General features: G+C 41.3%; 1 protein-coding gene across 7 annotated transcripts in view; it reads right to left on the bottom strand.

Moving 5' to 3' along the window:
- The window catches only part of PALM2AKAP2 (PALM2 and AKAP2 fusion), a 511,473-nt gene that overhangs the window by 141,939 nt on the left and 351,608 nt on the right, over nt 1–17,926 (bottom strand). For all 7 annotated transcript variants that reach the window (XM_074395145.1, XM_074395148.1, XM_074395147.1 and 4 more), the window contains one exon: nt 4,887–4,972. In XM_074395145.1, the coding sequence (XP_074251246.1) occupies nt 4,887–4,972 (86 nt within the window). The remainder of the gene's footprint in view (nt 1–4,886; nt 4,973–17,926) is intronic.

The following is a 17,926-nucleotide window of genomic DNA, read 5'->3' as shown; positions in this document are numbered from 1 at the left end:
ATTGTATTTCTTTTTCAGAGAGAAAATTTCTAAGTACTAAGATAGATACATCTGCCACAAGAAGAGCAATATGGAAGAAACACAACTATCTTTGTAATTTCTGCTGCTGATATTTCCCTTGAAAAGTGTCAATGAATCAGGTTTTATTAACAGAATATTTTGTTTTCTCAGGGCAAAAGGCAGGAATAGTTGATATTGCAAGGAAATATGAAGTTAGCTATTAGAAACAGGAAGAGCTGTAGCTAAATATTAGAGGGAGAATCTGTGCTTAATGAGTTCCAGGCAGTTATATACAGAAAAAATAATTCTTTTTATTTAATTTCAATTTTTTTATTATAGATTCAGAGGGTTCATGTACAGGCTTGATACATGGGTATATTACATAATATAGGTGTTGATCGACTTACAACCTATGCCACTTACGACCATTCGACTTTACGACCACAATCACTAGCCACAACTGCTCCGCGTCTGGCAGCGCAAACGTTGCCCAGCTGGGCGTACAACAGTGTGGACCAGCTTCTGGCAGCACTACCATCTCCGCGTGCACCATTTCAACTGTTATCCCAGACTCGGTACAGCAATTTGTGTTTTGTGTCTTGGATATTGTTCACCAAACCCCTCCCAAGATGTCTACCAAGAGGAAATTGTCTTTGTCTACACCTCAGCCTGCCAAAAAGGAAAAGAAGGCCATCGATCTCAACACGAAAATGAAGGTAATTAAGCAGTACGAAGGAGGAAAAAAAGTGAATGTGATCGCACGTGATACGAAGTTATCACACTCGACTGTGTTGATGATTTTGAAAGACAAAGAAAGAATTTGTGAAGCTGTGAAAGGTTCTGCACCCATGCGATCAACAGTTACAACAAAGCAATGAAGCGGGCCCATCCACAAAATGGAGAAATTGCTATATATTTGGATGGAAGATCAAATTAAAAAACGGACACCATTAAGTCTTTTTACTGTGCAGATGAAGGCGAGAAGTCTATTTCAGACTCTGAAGGAGCGTGCTGGAGAAGCTTACAGTCAAGAATTTGTAGCAAGCACTGGCTGGTTCCAGAGATTCAAGAAAAGATTCCAAATGCATAGTGTTCGAGTGACTGGAGAAGCAGCGAGTGCGGATGAGGAAGGAGCACGTAAGTTTGTTGATAATCTGGATGAATTAATTACAGATGAGAGATATCTAGCAGAACAGATTTTCAATGTTGATGAACTTACAAATGAAGAGCTGATCGAACTGGAAGAAGAAAGAGTAGCGGAAGAAGAAGAGGAGAAGCAGAGAAAGAAGAGGAGGAGTCAGAAAGAAAGTTCACCACTAAGGGATTATCAGACGGTTTATCTTTACTGAATAAACTTCTTATACATTTCGAAGCAATGGATCCAAACATCGAACGATTTGCAAGGATTGAACGGATGGCGCACGATGTGTTTTGTCCGTGTTGTGAAATTTATGAAGAAAAAAGAAACATACAATTCAGACAAAGCTCACCATATTTATGAAAAAACCAATTCCGGTAACCCCAACTGCTGCCTCAGATGACGACATCAACGATCTGCAGCCAAGCACCAGCAGCCAATAAAATGTTTCGTACATGTTTATATATTTTGATATGTTTTGCAATTGGGAAAATGTTTCCTATGATATTTTTTACACCTGTATTTTGTATTTTTGTATGCACCTGTATTTTGTAACTTTGTATGTTTTGCAAATATTAAACCAGTTGTACTGGTAATGCAGTGTTTTACTTAAACCTGACGAATGTAAAGATAAGAAACAAAATGGTGTAGAGATGATACAAAGGGCATAAAATGAACAAAGAAAATTATGATATATAACAATAATGAAAGAAAATTATGATAAAATATGACTTAAAGATTTTTATAACATCATTTCATAGTACTGTACATATAGCCTACTCAACTTATGACCAAATCATGTTACGACCGGTCTGTTGGAACCATTCGTGGTCGTAAGTTGAGCACTAGCTGTACTGGGACTTGGTTTTGTACTGAACCCATCACCCAAATAGTGAACATAGTATCCAGTCAGGAGTTTTTCAACCCTTTCTCCATTCCCTCCTGCCCCTTCTTTTAGAGTCCCCAGTTTCTACTGTTTCCATCATAGCAGTTCCCACTTACAAGAGAGAACATGCAGTATTTGTGATTTTCTGTTTCTACATTAATTCACTATGATAATGGCCTCCTTCTGCATCCATGTTGCTTGAAAGGACACAATTTCATTATTTATATAGCTATGTAGTATTCCATGGTGTATATATAGCACATTTTCTTTATCCAGCCTACTGTTGATGGACACTTAGGTTGATTTCATGATTTTCCTATTGTGAATGGTGCTGTGATAGACATACGAGTGCAGGTGTCTTTTTGATAAGATGATTTATTTTTCTTTGGGTAATTATCCACTGCTGGGTCAAATGGTAGCTTTGTTCTTTGAGAAATCTCCATACTGTTTCCCATAGGGGTTGAACTCCTTGACATTGCCACCAACAGTGTATAACTGTTCCCTTTTCTCTGCATCCTTGCCAATATACGTTACTTTTTGCCTTGGCTTTTTAATAATGGCCATTCTGACTAGAGTGAGATGGTATCTCATCATGGTTTTAATTTGCATTTCTCTGATTAGTGAAGTGGAGCAGAAAAAATAATACTTCAATTTGGATATAAAGATATGATGGTTAATGTTAAGCAGTGTGGGGTGGGAAACAACATGATACGCAAAGGAAACAAGTCAATGACTGCTCCATAATTGGGAAACCTAAAGGGGAAGATAGAAACACAAGCATTTTCCACAGTTATGCCTACCTAGAACATTCATAAATTCCTTGATGAGAAGGAACTGACATTAAGAAAGGAACTCTAGAATATTTGCAGGGGTTTATTGATGTATTTAAATATATTTCTATTTTGCTGGCTGGGTGTGGTGGCTCACACCTGTGATCCCAGAACTCTAGGAGGCCGAGGTTGGCAGATCACCTGAGGCCAGGAGTTTGAGACCAGACTGGTTAACGTGGTAAAACCGTGTTTCTACTAAAAATACAAAAGTTAGCCAGGCGTGGTGGCACATGCCTGTAATTCCAGCTACTTGCAAGTCCAAGGTGGGAGAATCCCTTGAACCTAGGAGGTGGAAGTTGCAGTGCAACAGAGTAAGACTCTGCTTCAAAATGATTAATTAATTAATTTATTTATATTTTGCTCAACTACTTGAAGTGTATGGTATTTATTCCTCAGAATGAGTTCAGTTCTTATGGATGAAAAATCTTCGTGGGGTAGGGTAGGGGTAAAAAAAATCTTTTGTTATTAAAAAAAAATTCCCAAGTATTCATTTAAAGAAAAAGAAAGGTAGATTGAGAATGATGTCTGAACTGGTGGGACCCAAATACAACTTCAGTCAAGGTCCTGGTGCCACGGATGAGTAGCTGGTTAAGTAGCACACTTATCAAATGGGATTTGGACAAGACTCGCTTCTATTAGAATATGCCATTTGCCTTTATAAAAATAAACTTCAGTCTTTCTGACTACTTAAATGTCTGTCTGTACCACATCTGCAGCTAGACTGGCAACATACGGTCTCCTCTCCCACTAGCAACTCACCTCAAAAGCAAATTCTCAAGATGATAACAGATTTTGAGATGCCAAATCTAAATCCATCAGTTTTTACTATCAGCACCCATTCCCCTTTGTTAATGTGGTCCTAGACTCAAACTTATCAATCATGTCAATAATAGCCAATAAAACACTAACACATTATTGCAATTTATGTTATTGTCTTAGAAATTCTGCTAAATATAATTACAGTTCTTTCAGTTCTGGATAGCTACTACTTAGATTAGATGACTTTTTAACTAACCAGGCTTCATCCTATCTTTCATTTAGCTTTCCTATGGTAGCATTTGCTTGCTTTCTCTACCATTTGTAACACAGATAACACAAGTTTAGCCTTCACATTACAAAAGAGAACTTGAGTAAATCCATCCTGTATATTCTTTTGTACAACTTCTACTAATAAACCCAAGAGAGACACATCTCCAGTTACAGCTCTATATAAAATGGGACGTTACTTTTTGTCTCTCAAAGAAAAATTCATAGGTGGCATGTATTCAAATTATAATCATTCAAGGAAGAATGTTAGAAAGCCCTCCCACCCTCATCCTTTAACTAACATGCAAGCAGAGTTCTAAGAGAGGAAGACCATTCCTTTGTGTCTAATCCCGTAACAGGGGGGAAATGGCAGAGTCTCTGATAACTGTTGCTACAGATTCCTTAATCTGGCCAATGATTACAAATTGATGCATTTAATTTGAACAGTGATAGTTAAGTAGATTTCCAGATGACTCATTTTGCAAACCTTTGGCCATTGGCGTTCCAGCTGGAGTGGGCCATGTGCCGCCTTCCCACTGACATCAGTGGAAATCTTGAGCCAAGATCAAAGCTACTTTATGCTTCTCTGACCTTTCCTCACAATGCACAGTGGGGCCTGAATTCTCAGCTCAGAATTTTCAGATTTGCTTCATTGTCCCCATGGGGGTTACCATTTACAAATAGCTTACATGTAAATAGTCACTGAAGACCCTACGACAGGCCCATTGGAAATCATATCTCAGATTCTGGTTTTCAAGCAGTTTCCAAATCCACAGCCCAAGTTTCAGACGAGATTGGGTGTGTTCAGGGTGGTATGGCTTTAGACTAGATCCCAAATTTCAGAAAATCTTATGAACGGTTGTTTCCCTAAGACTTTAGTGAGTAGAGAGAGAGCACTCCCGCAAGGTGGATTGGTAGCATTCATTTTTCCCCCAGAGAAACATACCATAGGCTGCCTTTACTTGAGAGATGAACTTTGAAAATCAACCTGAAGAGAATCCCTTACCTTGATAGTCATGTCTGGGTCGGATGTTTCGGTGACATTCGAAGCTGACTCACATTCCTTTAGCAGCATATTCTCCCACCCGATTCCTGAAAAAAAAAAAAAAAAAGTGCCATTTGAACCAAGTGATTCAGCTGACATGGGTACCTAGTTGCTATTTCTCAGATTCCAATCCCATGTGTTTTGTAAAGGGAGCTGATGATGACCTATAGTCCTATACCTATCTTGCAGTTACTGGGCCAGGAAAACTTCCTTTCAGGGGTGTAGTCTCCTAGCACTTCTTTTGTTTTTAGGTAATTTCCAATTTAGGATCCATTGTCTAAGTTCTATATCTTACAGAGAGCTATTCCTAGTCCAGGGTGGAGAAGACGCTGGAATGAACTCTTCTTCTTCTTCTTTTTTTCTTTTTTTTGACAGAGTTTCACTCTTGTTGCCTAGGCCGGGGTGCAATGCTGTGATTTCGGCTCACTGCAACCTCCGCCTCCTGAGTTCAAGCAATTCTCCTGCCTCAGCCTCTTGAATATCTGGGATTACAGGCACCCACCACCACATCTAGCTAATTTTTTCATTTTTAGTAGAGATGGGGTTTCACCATGTTGCCCAGGCTGGTCTTGAACTCTGGACTTCAGGTGATCTGCCTGCCTCGGCCTCCCAATGTTGGGATTACAGGCGTGAGCTACCGCACCCAGCCATGAATGAACTCTTTCTTCTTCTCCTGTTAAGGCCTCATATTTAGGTCACATTTGGGGCTTTAAAGTGAATCCCAGAACACAAAAATGCACACATCCAATTCAATAACCAACGGATATGACTCCAGATTTTCCTGTGTTCTCAATTCCACATACCTACTGGAAATAACTAAGAATATGTTGTCACTTTTAAGATCTGCCCATGCTCTCTCCAAGTCTTTAGAAATGCTTCTTTCTTCTAAAGCTACCAGATGTCTCCAAGAGTGGACATCTGACAAGACACAAGATTTTGTTTTCTCTAATATCAAAGAAGAGATCTGGGGCCAGTGTGGTGTTTTCAAATACCTTTGAACTCAGTATAGTAAAATTGTACGATTCAGATGCAATTACCTATGTGAATAGAGTTAAAATGATATACATTAGTGAAAAGTTTGAAGAAATGGCTGTGTGTGTATATATATATATATAATATATATATAATATATATATTATATATATTTTATATATAATATATATATTTATATATATTATATATATATAAATTATATATATATATAATATATATATATAATATATATATTATATATATAAATATATATATATTATATATATAAATATATATATATTATATATATAAATATATATATATATATATATATTTTAGGCAGAGTCTTGCTCTGTTGCCCAAGTTGGAGTGCAGTGGTACAATCTTGGCTCACTGCAACCTCCACCTCCCAGGTTCAAGTGATTCTCCTGCCTCAGCCTCCTGAGTAGCTGGGACTACAGATGTGTGCCACCAAATCTAGCTAATTTTTGTATTTTCAGTAGAGACAGAGTTTCACCATGTTGTCCAGGCTGGTCTTGAACTCCTGACCTAAGGTGATCCACCCACCTTGACCTACCAAAATGCTGGGATTACAGGAGTGAGCCACTACGCCCAACTGGCAAGTATATATTTTTAAAAACCATAGTTTTATTGCAAGAAGAATAATCTCCTTAAAGGTTAATAAAGCAATATTTAATAGTTTTGCAGGGTCTCCTTTAACAAGCAAATACAAAACAAAAAACAAAAAAAAAAACAAGCAAATACAAATTTTATGACTGGTACAATAACTGTCTACTTGGAAATAAGTGCTTATAACCTAATATATTAAAAAGATTATTTTCTTAAGGAGGTTAAAATTATCGCTGTAATATTTGTTTACATTATTGATTTTCCTAAGAAATACTTTAAGTATTTGGATAGTTGTCTAATGATAACTCAAGGACAATATTCATCCCAGAACTTTGTGAATAACCCAAATTCCAAAATTTCAACTGTCTAGCTTTGTGTTAAATTAGAGTTGGCCATTTTTCTTCTGTTTGCCACATAGTAAATATTTTAGGCTTTGAGTTCATTGCACTTCTGTCGCAACTTCTCAATCTGCCCTTGTAGAATGAAAGCAGCTACAGACAACATAGAAACAAATGGGCGTGGATGTATTCCAATAAAACTTTATTTACAAAAACAGACAGTGGACTGGTTTGTCCCATGAGATGTACTCTACCAGACTCTGTGCTAAATCAAGAATCCAGAGATGTGTAAGATTGCTATGCTCCAGCATTTCTAGTAAGAATAAACTGACCAACAGGTGATAAATGACTAATAATTGCTTGAAATCACATGATGCTTTAAATAAACAAATATGAAATTACATTTTGACATATTAGCACTGGCTATAATCCTTGAGAGCCTCATTTCATAGGATACATGCACAATGAATTACTCAAGACCTGTGGGCTGTAATTCATTGCATGGTGCAAATAGTTGTCCTCTCTGACTAGATTGCAGAAAGTGGGTCAGAGGAGTGTTGTGCCTTGACCTACACTTTCTTCTCAAGAAACTGCTGCAAGGAGATTGCCAGCTTTGTCTTAAATGCATGTTTCTGGAAGAAAAATCTTTGCTTCTACATGAATAGATTATTTCCTTGACATATTTTGCTTTTAACCAACTAATAACCTGGTTTAAGCCACTTTTGGCACCTGTCGGATCTGGCTGGCAGAGAGACACAGATGTTGGGCATGAAGAACAATCATATGATATATCACTTATGCAATAGTCTGAATTACTGTTCAGTAAATAGTCTCTCTTCTCTTTTGCTGTGGGAAAAATAGTCTTCCCTGTCTCATTGATGTTGGCTTTGGCCAAAGGGATATTAGAGGGCATAATGCAAGCAAAGATTTGAAATGGGCTTATGGGGTGAGGCTTGCACTTCTGCTGCAGCATGAGAAGGGCAAGCTCCAGTTAGCCTGCAAGGGAATGAGAGTCCTGGGGAGCAGATCTGTATCCAATCTGCACCTAGAATACAAGCCAGGTCTAGGTCAGCCAACCCCCAGCCAACCTCATATACACGGCAAAAAAAGCCAATGAGTTTTGGGATGGTTTGTCAAGCAGCATTATTGTAACATTAGCTAACCAAAATTATAAATGAAAATCATTTTAGGTCAAGTGTTTTTACCTTTAACTATGCAAATATAATTCTGCCTATAAAAGTTTCACTTAAGGCCGGGTCTGGTGGCTCACGCCTGTAATCCCAGCACTTTGGGAGGCCAAGGTGGGTGGATCACCTGAGGTTGGGAGTTGAAGACTAGCCTGAACAACATGGAGAAATCCCATCTCTCCTAAAAATACGAAAAATTAGCCAGGCGTGGTGGCACATGCTTGTTATCCCAGCTACTCAGGAGGCTTAGGCAGGGGAATCACTTGAACCTGGAAGGTGGAGGTTGTGGTGAACCAAGATTGGCCATTGCGCTCCAGCCTGGGCAACAAGAGTGAATGAGACTCCATCTCAAAAACAAAAAAAAAGTTTCATTTATCAGTCTTGGTTCTCATCTCTATACATTATTTCACTTTGGAAAGAATTTTTTCTCTGCTACTATACAATCATTCTTTTTGTAAGCAACACTCTATTAAGAGAGAGAAGAAGGAGGAGATGTGAAACATAAATATATCTGTTGTCTCAATATTTTAGTCTTCCATCAAGAAAGCACTTCAAATCAGATAACATTTCATAGCAAGAATGAAAGAAAACAGACATAGCATTTTAGTTTAAAATGCTATTTTAGTTTAAAATGTTTTAGTAATAACACTTTAGTTTAAAAATGTTATTAATCCTGATGAGAAGCTGTGAGAACAGAAATGTTATTTTAAAAGCTAGAGGTGTAAAATTCCTTCCAAGGAGGAAAGTGTATTTTGGAGAACAAAGCAACTCCATGGACTATTTGGTTGTGAATAGGTGGGTCCCACATCACAGAAGGAAGATAGGAAGAGGTGTAGCTAGAAGAGGGAAAGAAATTGAAAGAAGTTAGGGCAAAAATTGGCAGTAAGAAATTCCCAGGGGGTAATAAAAAGGACTTCCTTTTTTTGAGACAGAGTCTCATTCTGTCATCCAGGCTGGAGTACTGTGGCATGATCTCAGCTCACTGCAACCTCTGCCTCCCAGGCACAAGTGATTCTCATGTCTCAGCCTCCCAAGTAGCTGAGCTTACAGGCACCCACTACCACACCCAGCTAATTTTTGTATTTTTAGTAAAGATGGGATTTCACCATGTTGGTCAAGCTGGTCTTGAACTCCTGACCTCAAGTGATCCACCCCACTTAGCCTCCCAAAGTGCTGGGATTACAGGTGTGAGCCACTGTGCCTGGCCTAAAAAGGACTTTTCAGAACAGCAGTGTTTACAAATTCATTTTAACTTATTTATTATTCTGTGTCATGATGTAATTCTTCCCTCACTCTTGTACCTATGGTGGAGATCTGTTCCACACCACCATCTTGTGCCAGAGTTTTCTGTTGGAAGCTGAATGATGTCCCACATTTGGACTTGGGAATGGAAAGAAGAGAGCAACTGTGTGCCCATGGGAGCTCCCTGAGAATGTGGAATCAAAGGGGGACACAATGCTAAGAATCTTGGAGAAAGCATTTAACCCACATACTTCACACAGTAGCCGACAGGCCAATTTTATTTGGATACGAAGGGGCAGGAGACCCTGTCATCTTCAGGACTTGGAGACAGAAAATGACAGTCACTTCTTTATAGAAAGATGTTTTTGCATCTGAAAGTGCCACTTCCCTTTTCCAAAATGGTGATTTCCATTCCACCAACATGTAATGCACTGGGCCACCGGTGGGTAGGAGGATAGCTTAGAATGCTGATTTGTAATCCCCTCAGCTCTAGCATTTTAGCAATGACTTTTAACATCTGCTTTCATGTTTGAGTTCCTGACAAGCGTTTCCCCTCAACTAAGATCCATGGTTTATAGCTTTAGCACCAACATTGACACAGCTTAGATGTTCAGTTGTAAAAGACAGATATTCTAGGCTGATGTATTTTTATTATTAGTTATACAAACACAATTTCCTCTGGTTTTCCCCAAGTTCTTAGCATCTGAGCTAAGAACTTGGGGGAAAAAGTATATATATGTTATAGAAATATATATATATATATATAAATCCTATATATATTCTCTCCATGTATAAATTCATATATATTCTATACATACAAAAATCTATAGTCTATACATACATACATATATATTCTATATAGGGAATATAAGGAGAGAAATACATATTCTATATATTCTCCATATAGAATATATATGAAATAGAACATATAGAACATACAGAAATATTACTACAGCGAAAATGGGCCATGAGTGGGAAAAAAAAGAACATATAGAAATATAGAGAATTTATATATTCTATATATAGAATTTATATATGTAGAGAATTTATATAATATATATCATATAGTTATATTAACTATATATTCTATACATAAAAAGATGTATATTAATTGTATATTCTATCCATAGTGAGAAATACATATTTCTACATACTGCACTTTCAAACAACCATTTTCCTGTTATATGCCCATTCTCCCTTTGCTGAAATTCTTATTTATAATGTCTTTGAGAAGAGAAATTATATTTATATTATTTCCATAATCTCTAGCAACACAACTACAAGTTTTATTCAATTTTTAAAATACAAGACTAAACCTTGAGGAAAAAAATAGCATCTTTCACCCAGAAAAGAATAGGTTTGCATTTCCCTGCAATAGGAGCAACTGAGACCTGTCTAGTTGTAGCAGAGGTTTTGTTTATAAATAGTCCATCAGGAACAGTTTTATAAAGACCTCTCAGGAATAAATGAAATCAACTACCACGAATTTTTTTTTTATCGCTTTTTATACACCTTCTCACCCAGCTGCACAGTCAGAAGAGCAAGTCCATTAGCCCAGGCTTCCAATTGCCTAGCGCCAACATCTGCGTCTCCATTCACAGGGAGTGCTGTGTTGACTTACATGGCTCCCCTCTCTGCTACTGACTTCTGTTGGGAAGAGTGCATGTGAGGGCAGACAGGGCTGTGCCACCAAAACAAAGGAGCTGAGTTCAGGCCCTGGCTGGAGAAGCCAGGAACACACACAAGGATCTGCAGGGAGAGGGATCTAGGCTGGTAGCAGGAAGCCATGAGGGTTTGAGTAGAGAGTAACCTGTAGACAAAATAACTTCGCATCTTTGAACAAAGGGAGACAATGTAACACTAAACAATGAAGGGGTCCAGTGGTTAAAGAGACCTGGTGAGGCAGCAATGGTTGGCATTCCAGAAAAAATCGCTGGGCAGCTTCCTTGGCTCTGACCTTGGTTAGTACTAAAAATAAAATAAAAGTACAAGTAAAGGGTCAAAGCCTCAGAGGAAGAAGGTAGCACTGCATGGAAGGACAGTGACTGTACCCATACTTTCTGGAATCACCAGGCACCACCAGGTGAAAACAGAAAGAAAAGTGTGAACAGATCCGAATGTGTAAGAGAGTGGAAATTTGTTCTCGCTCATTTTTGGATGGATCACTGGACAAAGGGGGTGACTTGTAGTCGGTCATTAGTGCCAGTCATGCAAATATTCCCAGCTCTATCTCCTTGCAGACATGTAACAGGATTTCACTTCCGGGTCTACTTAGAGTTGGTGATGTCATGTGACTAGTTCTGGCCAATGGGCGTGGGCAGCAGGGTGTCCTACATCAGCAGTTAAATGTTTTGGGCCAGAAATAATAGATGTCTCTGCTGCCGTCACCCATTGGCCAGAACTGGTCACATGACCCTGCCCTATACCGCAGCAACTGGCAATCCCAGAAGTGGCAATTCTGTTGGCCCAAGCCCCAGTGTGAGGGTAGTGCAGCACAGAGACACAAGCAACCCACCATGGCCATGTAGTATGAGTGAGAACTAAGCTGCTATTATTTGAACCCACAGAAATGGGGTTTGTTTATTACAGCAGCGTAGCCTAGCCCAGCCTCATGAGAAGAAGGAACCCCTCCAGACTCCCCCTCCCCATCAACCTCCAAGTCTCATGATAGAGACGTCTTTGGATAAATTTGCTTTGGATAAATCTAGCCTCAAAATCAATCCTGCCAGTGGTTTTGTCTCCTCAACCAAGTTATAATGGCCCGTAATTTTTCTTTTTTAAATTAAATAAATAATAATTATTATTATTATTATTTTGTAGAGATAGGGTTTCACCATGTTGTCCAGGCTGGTCTTGAATGGCTTATACTTCCTCCTCCTTTGGGGCCCCTCTCTGTTCCCACTGTGCTGAGTTGCACGGCTTAGCTGTGTTGGGACTCAGAAAACATGCCCCAAAATGAAAACCTCAGAAACAACAGTTTTTCTCTTACATTATTCTGTCCTCCTGTCTCTGTCTCATTCTCCCCAACGGCTAGCCATAGAAACTAGAATCCCTGTTCCCCAAGGCGAGTCATGGAAACCAGAACCCAGTTTTCCCCCAGAGCCAGCCATAAAACCTACAAGTGTAACTAATTTTCCCACCACCTTTCTGTGTAACAACTGGCCATAAATAAATTATCTGACCTACCTAATTTGACTGTAGGTCATAAGACCCCCATTCCAGAGGGAGTCCTGCCCCACACCCAGAAGAAAGGAATTCATACTTAGAGGATGCATGCTCAAGAAGAATCTAGACAGACAGGCCTTGCTGGGTTTCCTCACTCTGTCTATTAACATTAGATCATCATACCCTTTTTAGAGCTACATGGCTGTCCAAACTTTGTTGAACCTAAGTATAAAAATGGACAATTTCCCCTGTATCTTTGGATATTCCTTCTGATGGCTCCCTCCCATGCACGTGTTAAATAAATTTGTATGTCTTTCCACCAGTTAATCTGCTTTTCGTGAGTTGATTTTTCAGTGAACCTTCACAGGGTGAAAGGGAAAGTTCCTTTCAGTTCCCTAAAGTAGCATCTCAGGAGAGGATTAGATTCTAAAGAGAAAAGGCAGAAGTCCGCATAGTCAAAACTGCTCTTAAAAATTCTTTAAACCTCCCAATAAGTACAATATAGTGGTGTCATACTAAAACCCAAAAATTCCAGCCAAGGAACAGACCTCCCTTTCTTTTCTTTTTTTTTGAGATGGAGTCTTGCTCTGTTGCTCAGGCTGGAGTGTGGTGGCACAATCTCGGCTCACTGCAACCTCTACCTCTTGGGTTCAAACTATTCTGCCTCAGCCTCCTGAGTGGCTGGGGTTACAGATGCCTGCCACTACACCTGGCTAATTTTGTATTTTGAGTTGAGATGGGGTTTCACCATCTTGCAGGCTGGCCTTGAACTCCTGACCTCGTGATCCACTTGCCTTGGCCTCCCAAAATGGTGGGATTATATGCATGAGCCATCGCATCCAGCCACACCTCCATTTCTTATGTTAAATAGCAGATGATGTTGTTGGCTTGTACTAACAATCACGTTGTATAAAAATATACATCTTGAAATTCTAGAATTTCTTGGGATTTGTTAATGCTCAGATTTTGAGAGCTACAAGAAGCTGAAACCAACTGTGGGAACAGTCATTCTCATACTATATCATTTAGGATGCTTTTACCTGCAGGTAGTAGGCTATTTAATGGAGCATTAAACAACAGAGGATTGAGTGGCTCATGTAACAAGAAGTCCCAAGGTAGTATTGCACCAGAGGTGGCTAATTAAGTGGCTCAATGGCCTGATGGCCTCAGTTTGACCTCTCTGCAATTCTCTTGGCTTTCCTCTGCTGTTCCAAGATGGACACAGCAGTTCCATGTGTGTTCATGAAAATGTTCAGAGACAGGAAAAGGGAGGATTCTCCTCTCCTCCCTTTTTAAGAATAAAGAAGCCTTCCCCAAAGCACCCTTTACCCCTCACCAAAGCTGAGCCCCCAAACTGTCACTGATGAAAAATACAGCATAAACCTATTCCTAAACCAATAAGGGAAAGGGGATAGAATCATCAAAACTGGCTTGGAGTTAATGAACCAGGATTAATCCCCTGGGTTGAGGAAGGTCTCAGCCTTCCCCGAGCACATGGCCACCTGGGGGATGAACAAAGGAACAAAACAAGATCTTGACCAACAAGAAAGACAGGGATAGGTTGGTGGCTATCAGTTAAGCACCTAGTAGAGTTGGTCGGTCACAAGAGGATGCACATGTAGATTGGAATGGTAGGCAGACTCAAGTATTTTTTTAAATCTCTAGTTTTTTCCTCTCTTGTTCTCATCAATTTAGTTAGAAATATACACTCAGGGCCAGGCGTGGTGGCTCATGCCTGCAATCCCAGCACTTTGGGAGGCTGAGATGGTAGGATTACTTGAGCAGGAATTCGAGACCAGCCTGGGCAACATGGTGAGACCCTGTCTCTACCAAAAAAAAGAGCTGAGCATGGTGGCACAGGTCTGACCTTGTATTCCCAGCTACTCAGGAGGATGAGGCAGGTGGATCACTTGAGCCAAGGAGGTAGAAGCTGCGAACTGTGTTTGCAACACTGCATGACAAAGTAAGATCTTGTGAAGAAAGAGAGAAAGAGAAAGAAAGAGAGAGAGAGAGAGAGAGGGAGGGAGAGAGAGAGAGGGAGAGAGGGAGAGAGGGAGAGAGGGAGGGAGGGAGGGAAAGAAGGGAGGGAGGGAGGAAAGAAGGAAGGAAGGAAGGAAGGAAAGGAAGGAATGAACGAACTACATTCACATTTGTGTGAAGGAAGGAAGGGGAAAGAAAGAAAGACCCTACACTGAAATTTGTGTAACTTAAGTACACAGGGGATCCTGGGACTCAGCCTTCTGGTGCTAGCTCCTCCATGGTGGTGTCTTAGCTCAGCCCCAGTGTGACATCTCCACCTCCACCCTCTGTTGGGAACTCACAGTTCTGATCACAGCCCCATTTAGTGGGACACAAATAAGGGCCTGGGCAGGGAGAGCCCTGACATGTGTCTCATGGTGTGTGCTGGTTAATGCTGCTTCAGTGCGCAGGAACTGGGTCTGATCCGCAGTTGGTGTCACCCAAGTGTCTGTTAATGAGAATTTTAGTTCTGGGCAGGCAGGTTTGGGTGACAGGAACTTGAGAAAGTGCTCAAAGGAGAAAAGAAGAATGCTACAGGAGGACACTGGGAACAGATGGTCCCAGGCCTCAGTCCATCCCCCTAGACTGGAGAGGCAGGAACCACCTGGGGATGTGGTCACTAGACTACATCTGGGTGGCGAGACCCTGAGCACAATTTTCTTTTGTTTTAAGACAGAGTCTTGTTCTGCTACCCAGGCTGGAGTGCAGTGGCACCATCTCAGCTCATTGTAACCTCCACCTCCCGGGTTCAAGCAATTCTCCTACCTCAGCCTCCCAAGTAGCTGGGATTACAGGCACATGCCACCAAGCTCAGTTGATTGTTGTATTTTTAGTTGAGATAGGATTTCGCTATGTTGGCTAGGCTGGTCTCGAACTCCTGACCTCAGCTGATGTGCTCACCTGGGCCTCCCAAAGTACTGGGATTACAGGCATGAGCCACCGTACCCATCCAGACCCTGAGCACTTTGAAGATAGGTTTGTCTTCCCTGCTGTCCGACCCCAGGCCTCAGTCAGCATAGTCTGGGCTGGCATACAGTGGGGGCTCATTCAATATTTCCCAAATTGGAGTGGAAGGGGCCTTGAGGCTGCCTAAGCTGCTCTCCCATCAGGGTAGAAGCTCCTCTATGAAGTTAGCTGATGGATGACACGGCCTTCACATGGCCTTTTCCTGGTCATGATCCTTACTACTTCACAGGGTCATGCACATTGGGCAGCTAGAATAGACTTTTTTTTTTCTGTCACCCAGGTTGGAGTGCAGTGGTGCAATCATAGCTCACTGCAGCCTTGAACGTCTGGGCTCAAGCAATCCTCCCACCTTAGCCTCCAGAGTAGCTGAGACTACAGCTGAGACTACGCCACCCTCTCAGTCAGAAAGGAGTGTATTAAGAAGAGCTGAGTCACAAATGATTCAGAAAAAAAGATCCCAGATGCTGACCTATGTAGCCTGGCTTATGGAGAAGACAAGGTTAGGCGCCCTCCACAGCTATGAGTGTTTGTTTTTGTTTTGGGGACTTTGGTGGATGCTATCCATCCTGGCCATTTTCTTCCTCATCATACCCCTGCCTCTACTGTCATCAGCCCACTGTCATAGACACAGCCAAAGAACTTCTAGGAAGTCTGCAGCCTGGCGTTTTGGGTTTCAATAAGAGACATGAGGCTCTGAGATGGAAAAGAAGTTGTCAAGGTCTCACCGTCAGTACCTGCTAAGCTGGGACCGAGGGAGACAAAATGCCTCTGCTCTTTCCTAAACCAAAATTCTTCCTGGACAGAGGCATACCAACCCCATTTTATAGGCAGAAGATGGGCCCACTGGGAAATCATCTTGCTTGATCACAACAAAAAGAATGGGGTTAGTGCTCTTCCTCGCTCCAGTCTCTGCACAGAGAGCCATCACATTGAGACTTGGCCAGTTATATTTCTTCCTCTTAATGGCCTTTGGTTCCAAGTAACCCTGTGGATTTTTAAAATCTCACTTTGTTCTTGGAGGATTTCTCAGCAGGGTGAGCATTAAAACTTAGCGGAACTTCAGAACAATGATTTGCCTTTAAACACTTGGCTTTAGGAAGCCCCACCCCAGGATAAACTGATGGGGCCTGCTTCCTCTGGATGGGAAGCCCTGCCCAGCGTTTGGAGGAGGAGGGCAGGATGCAACCCCGTCCCGCCCTCCCCACTCCAGGTGGTGGCTCCTCCTTGATCCTGAGCTTTCTCTTCCTTGGGATAGCTGTGAGAACCAGGGCCTGGGGCCTCCAAGGTGCCCAGGGGGAAATTCTCTCTCCCTCTGCTCCTCTCTCCCAGGAGAGCTCATCGGGAAATAGGAAGGTCCATCTTTTGGATGAGTTATTTTTCTCGAACTCACCCATAGGTCATTGGAAACCTCTCCTGCAACCCCAGCTATATTTCCCTGAGTCAGGGAATCCTCTCTAGGTGCCTCTGAGTGGATGTTAAAGATCTCAAATATGCAAAAAACAGAAACAAAAAACCCTCAATGTCTTGCCCCCATGTCTTCTCAACCCCCTTCCTCTGTTTGCCAATGGGGCTGCAATAGTAGCAGTAATGACAGCCAGAGTGCCCAGAGGACGTACCATAGCCTTTATATGTATTACCTCACTTCATCCTCATACGATACAATGAGGTAGATACAATATTGTCCCCACTCTGCAGATGAGAAAACAGGCTTGCAAAAGTTAAAACGACTGAGCTAACAAGTGATGGAATCAATCTCTGTTATTACTTTATTATAGATCTATTTTTTTTTCAAGCCAGGCTCTTGCTATGTTACCCAGGCTCATGTGCAGTGGCGTGATCATAGCTCACTTCCAGCCTCAACCTCCTGGGCTCAAGTGATCCTCTCACCTCAGCCTCCTGGGTAGCTGAGACTGCAAGGACATGCCACCATACCCAGCTATATTTTGTCTTTTTAGTAAAGACGGGGTTTTATCATGTTGCCTAGTCTGGTTGTGAACTCCTGGATTCAAGTGGTCCACCTGCCTCAGCCTCCCAAAGTGCTGGGATTACAAGCATGAGCTATCACACCTGGTCCATATGTTCTTAGGTACACACATGCACACACACGTGCACTCTCAGACATTTATGTGCATGGTTGTGTGTACACATGCCAACTCACACACACACATGTGCTCAGCCCCTGCACATACCCGTCTGCATGTGTACACACATACGCATATCTGGGCATGAAGCTGCAATCGTTTTCCAGCTACCACAGTACACTCAGGAGCTTGGACCTCTCTTGAAGGAGAAAGAGCCTTTCTCTGTCACGGCATCTGAGAGTGGGTCAGAAAACTGGGTGTTTCAACACCCTGCTCTCAAAGGTGCATCTTTAACATGCTTCTGTATATGAAGAAGGAAGCAGAGTCCAATTGCACAAAATGAGAGCAGAAAAGGATCATGGTACATTGTTTAAAATGAGTTTTGCAAGACCCTTGAGGCC

Source organism: Saimiri boliviensis, chromosome 2 (assembly GCF_048565385.1).
Source record: "Saimiri boliviensis isolate mSaiBol1 chromosome 2, mSaiBol1.pri, whole genome shotgun sequence".
In the NCBI taxonomy this organism is placed as follows: Eukaryota; Metazoa; Chordata; class Mammalia; order Primates; family Cebidae; genus Saimiri; species Saimiri boliviensis.
The sequence above is the reverse complement of the archived record's forward strand: the minus strand, read 5'-3'. Positions and strand labels throughout refer to the sequence as shown.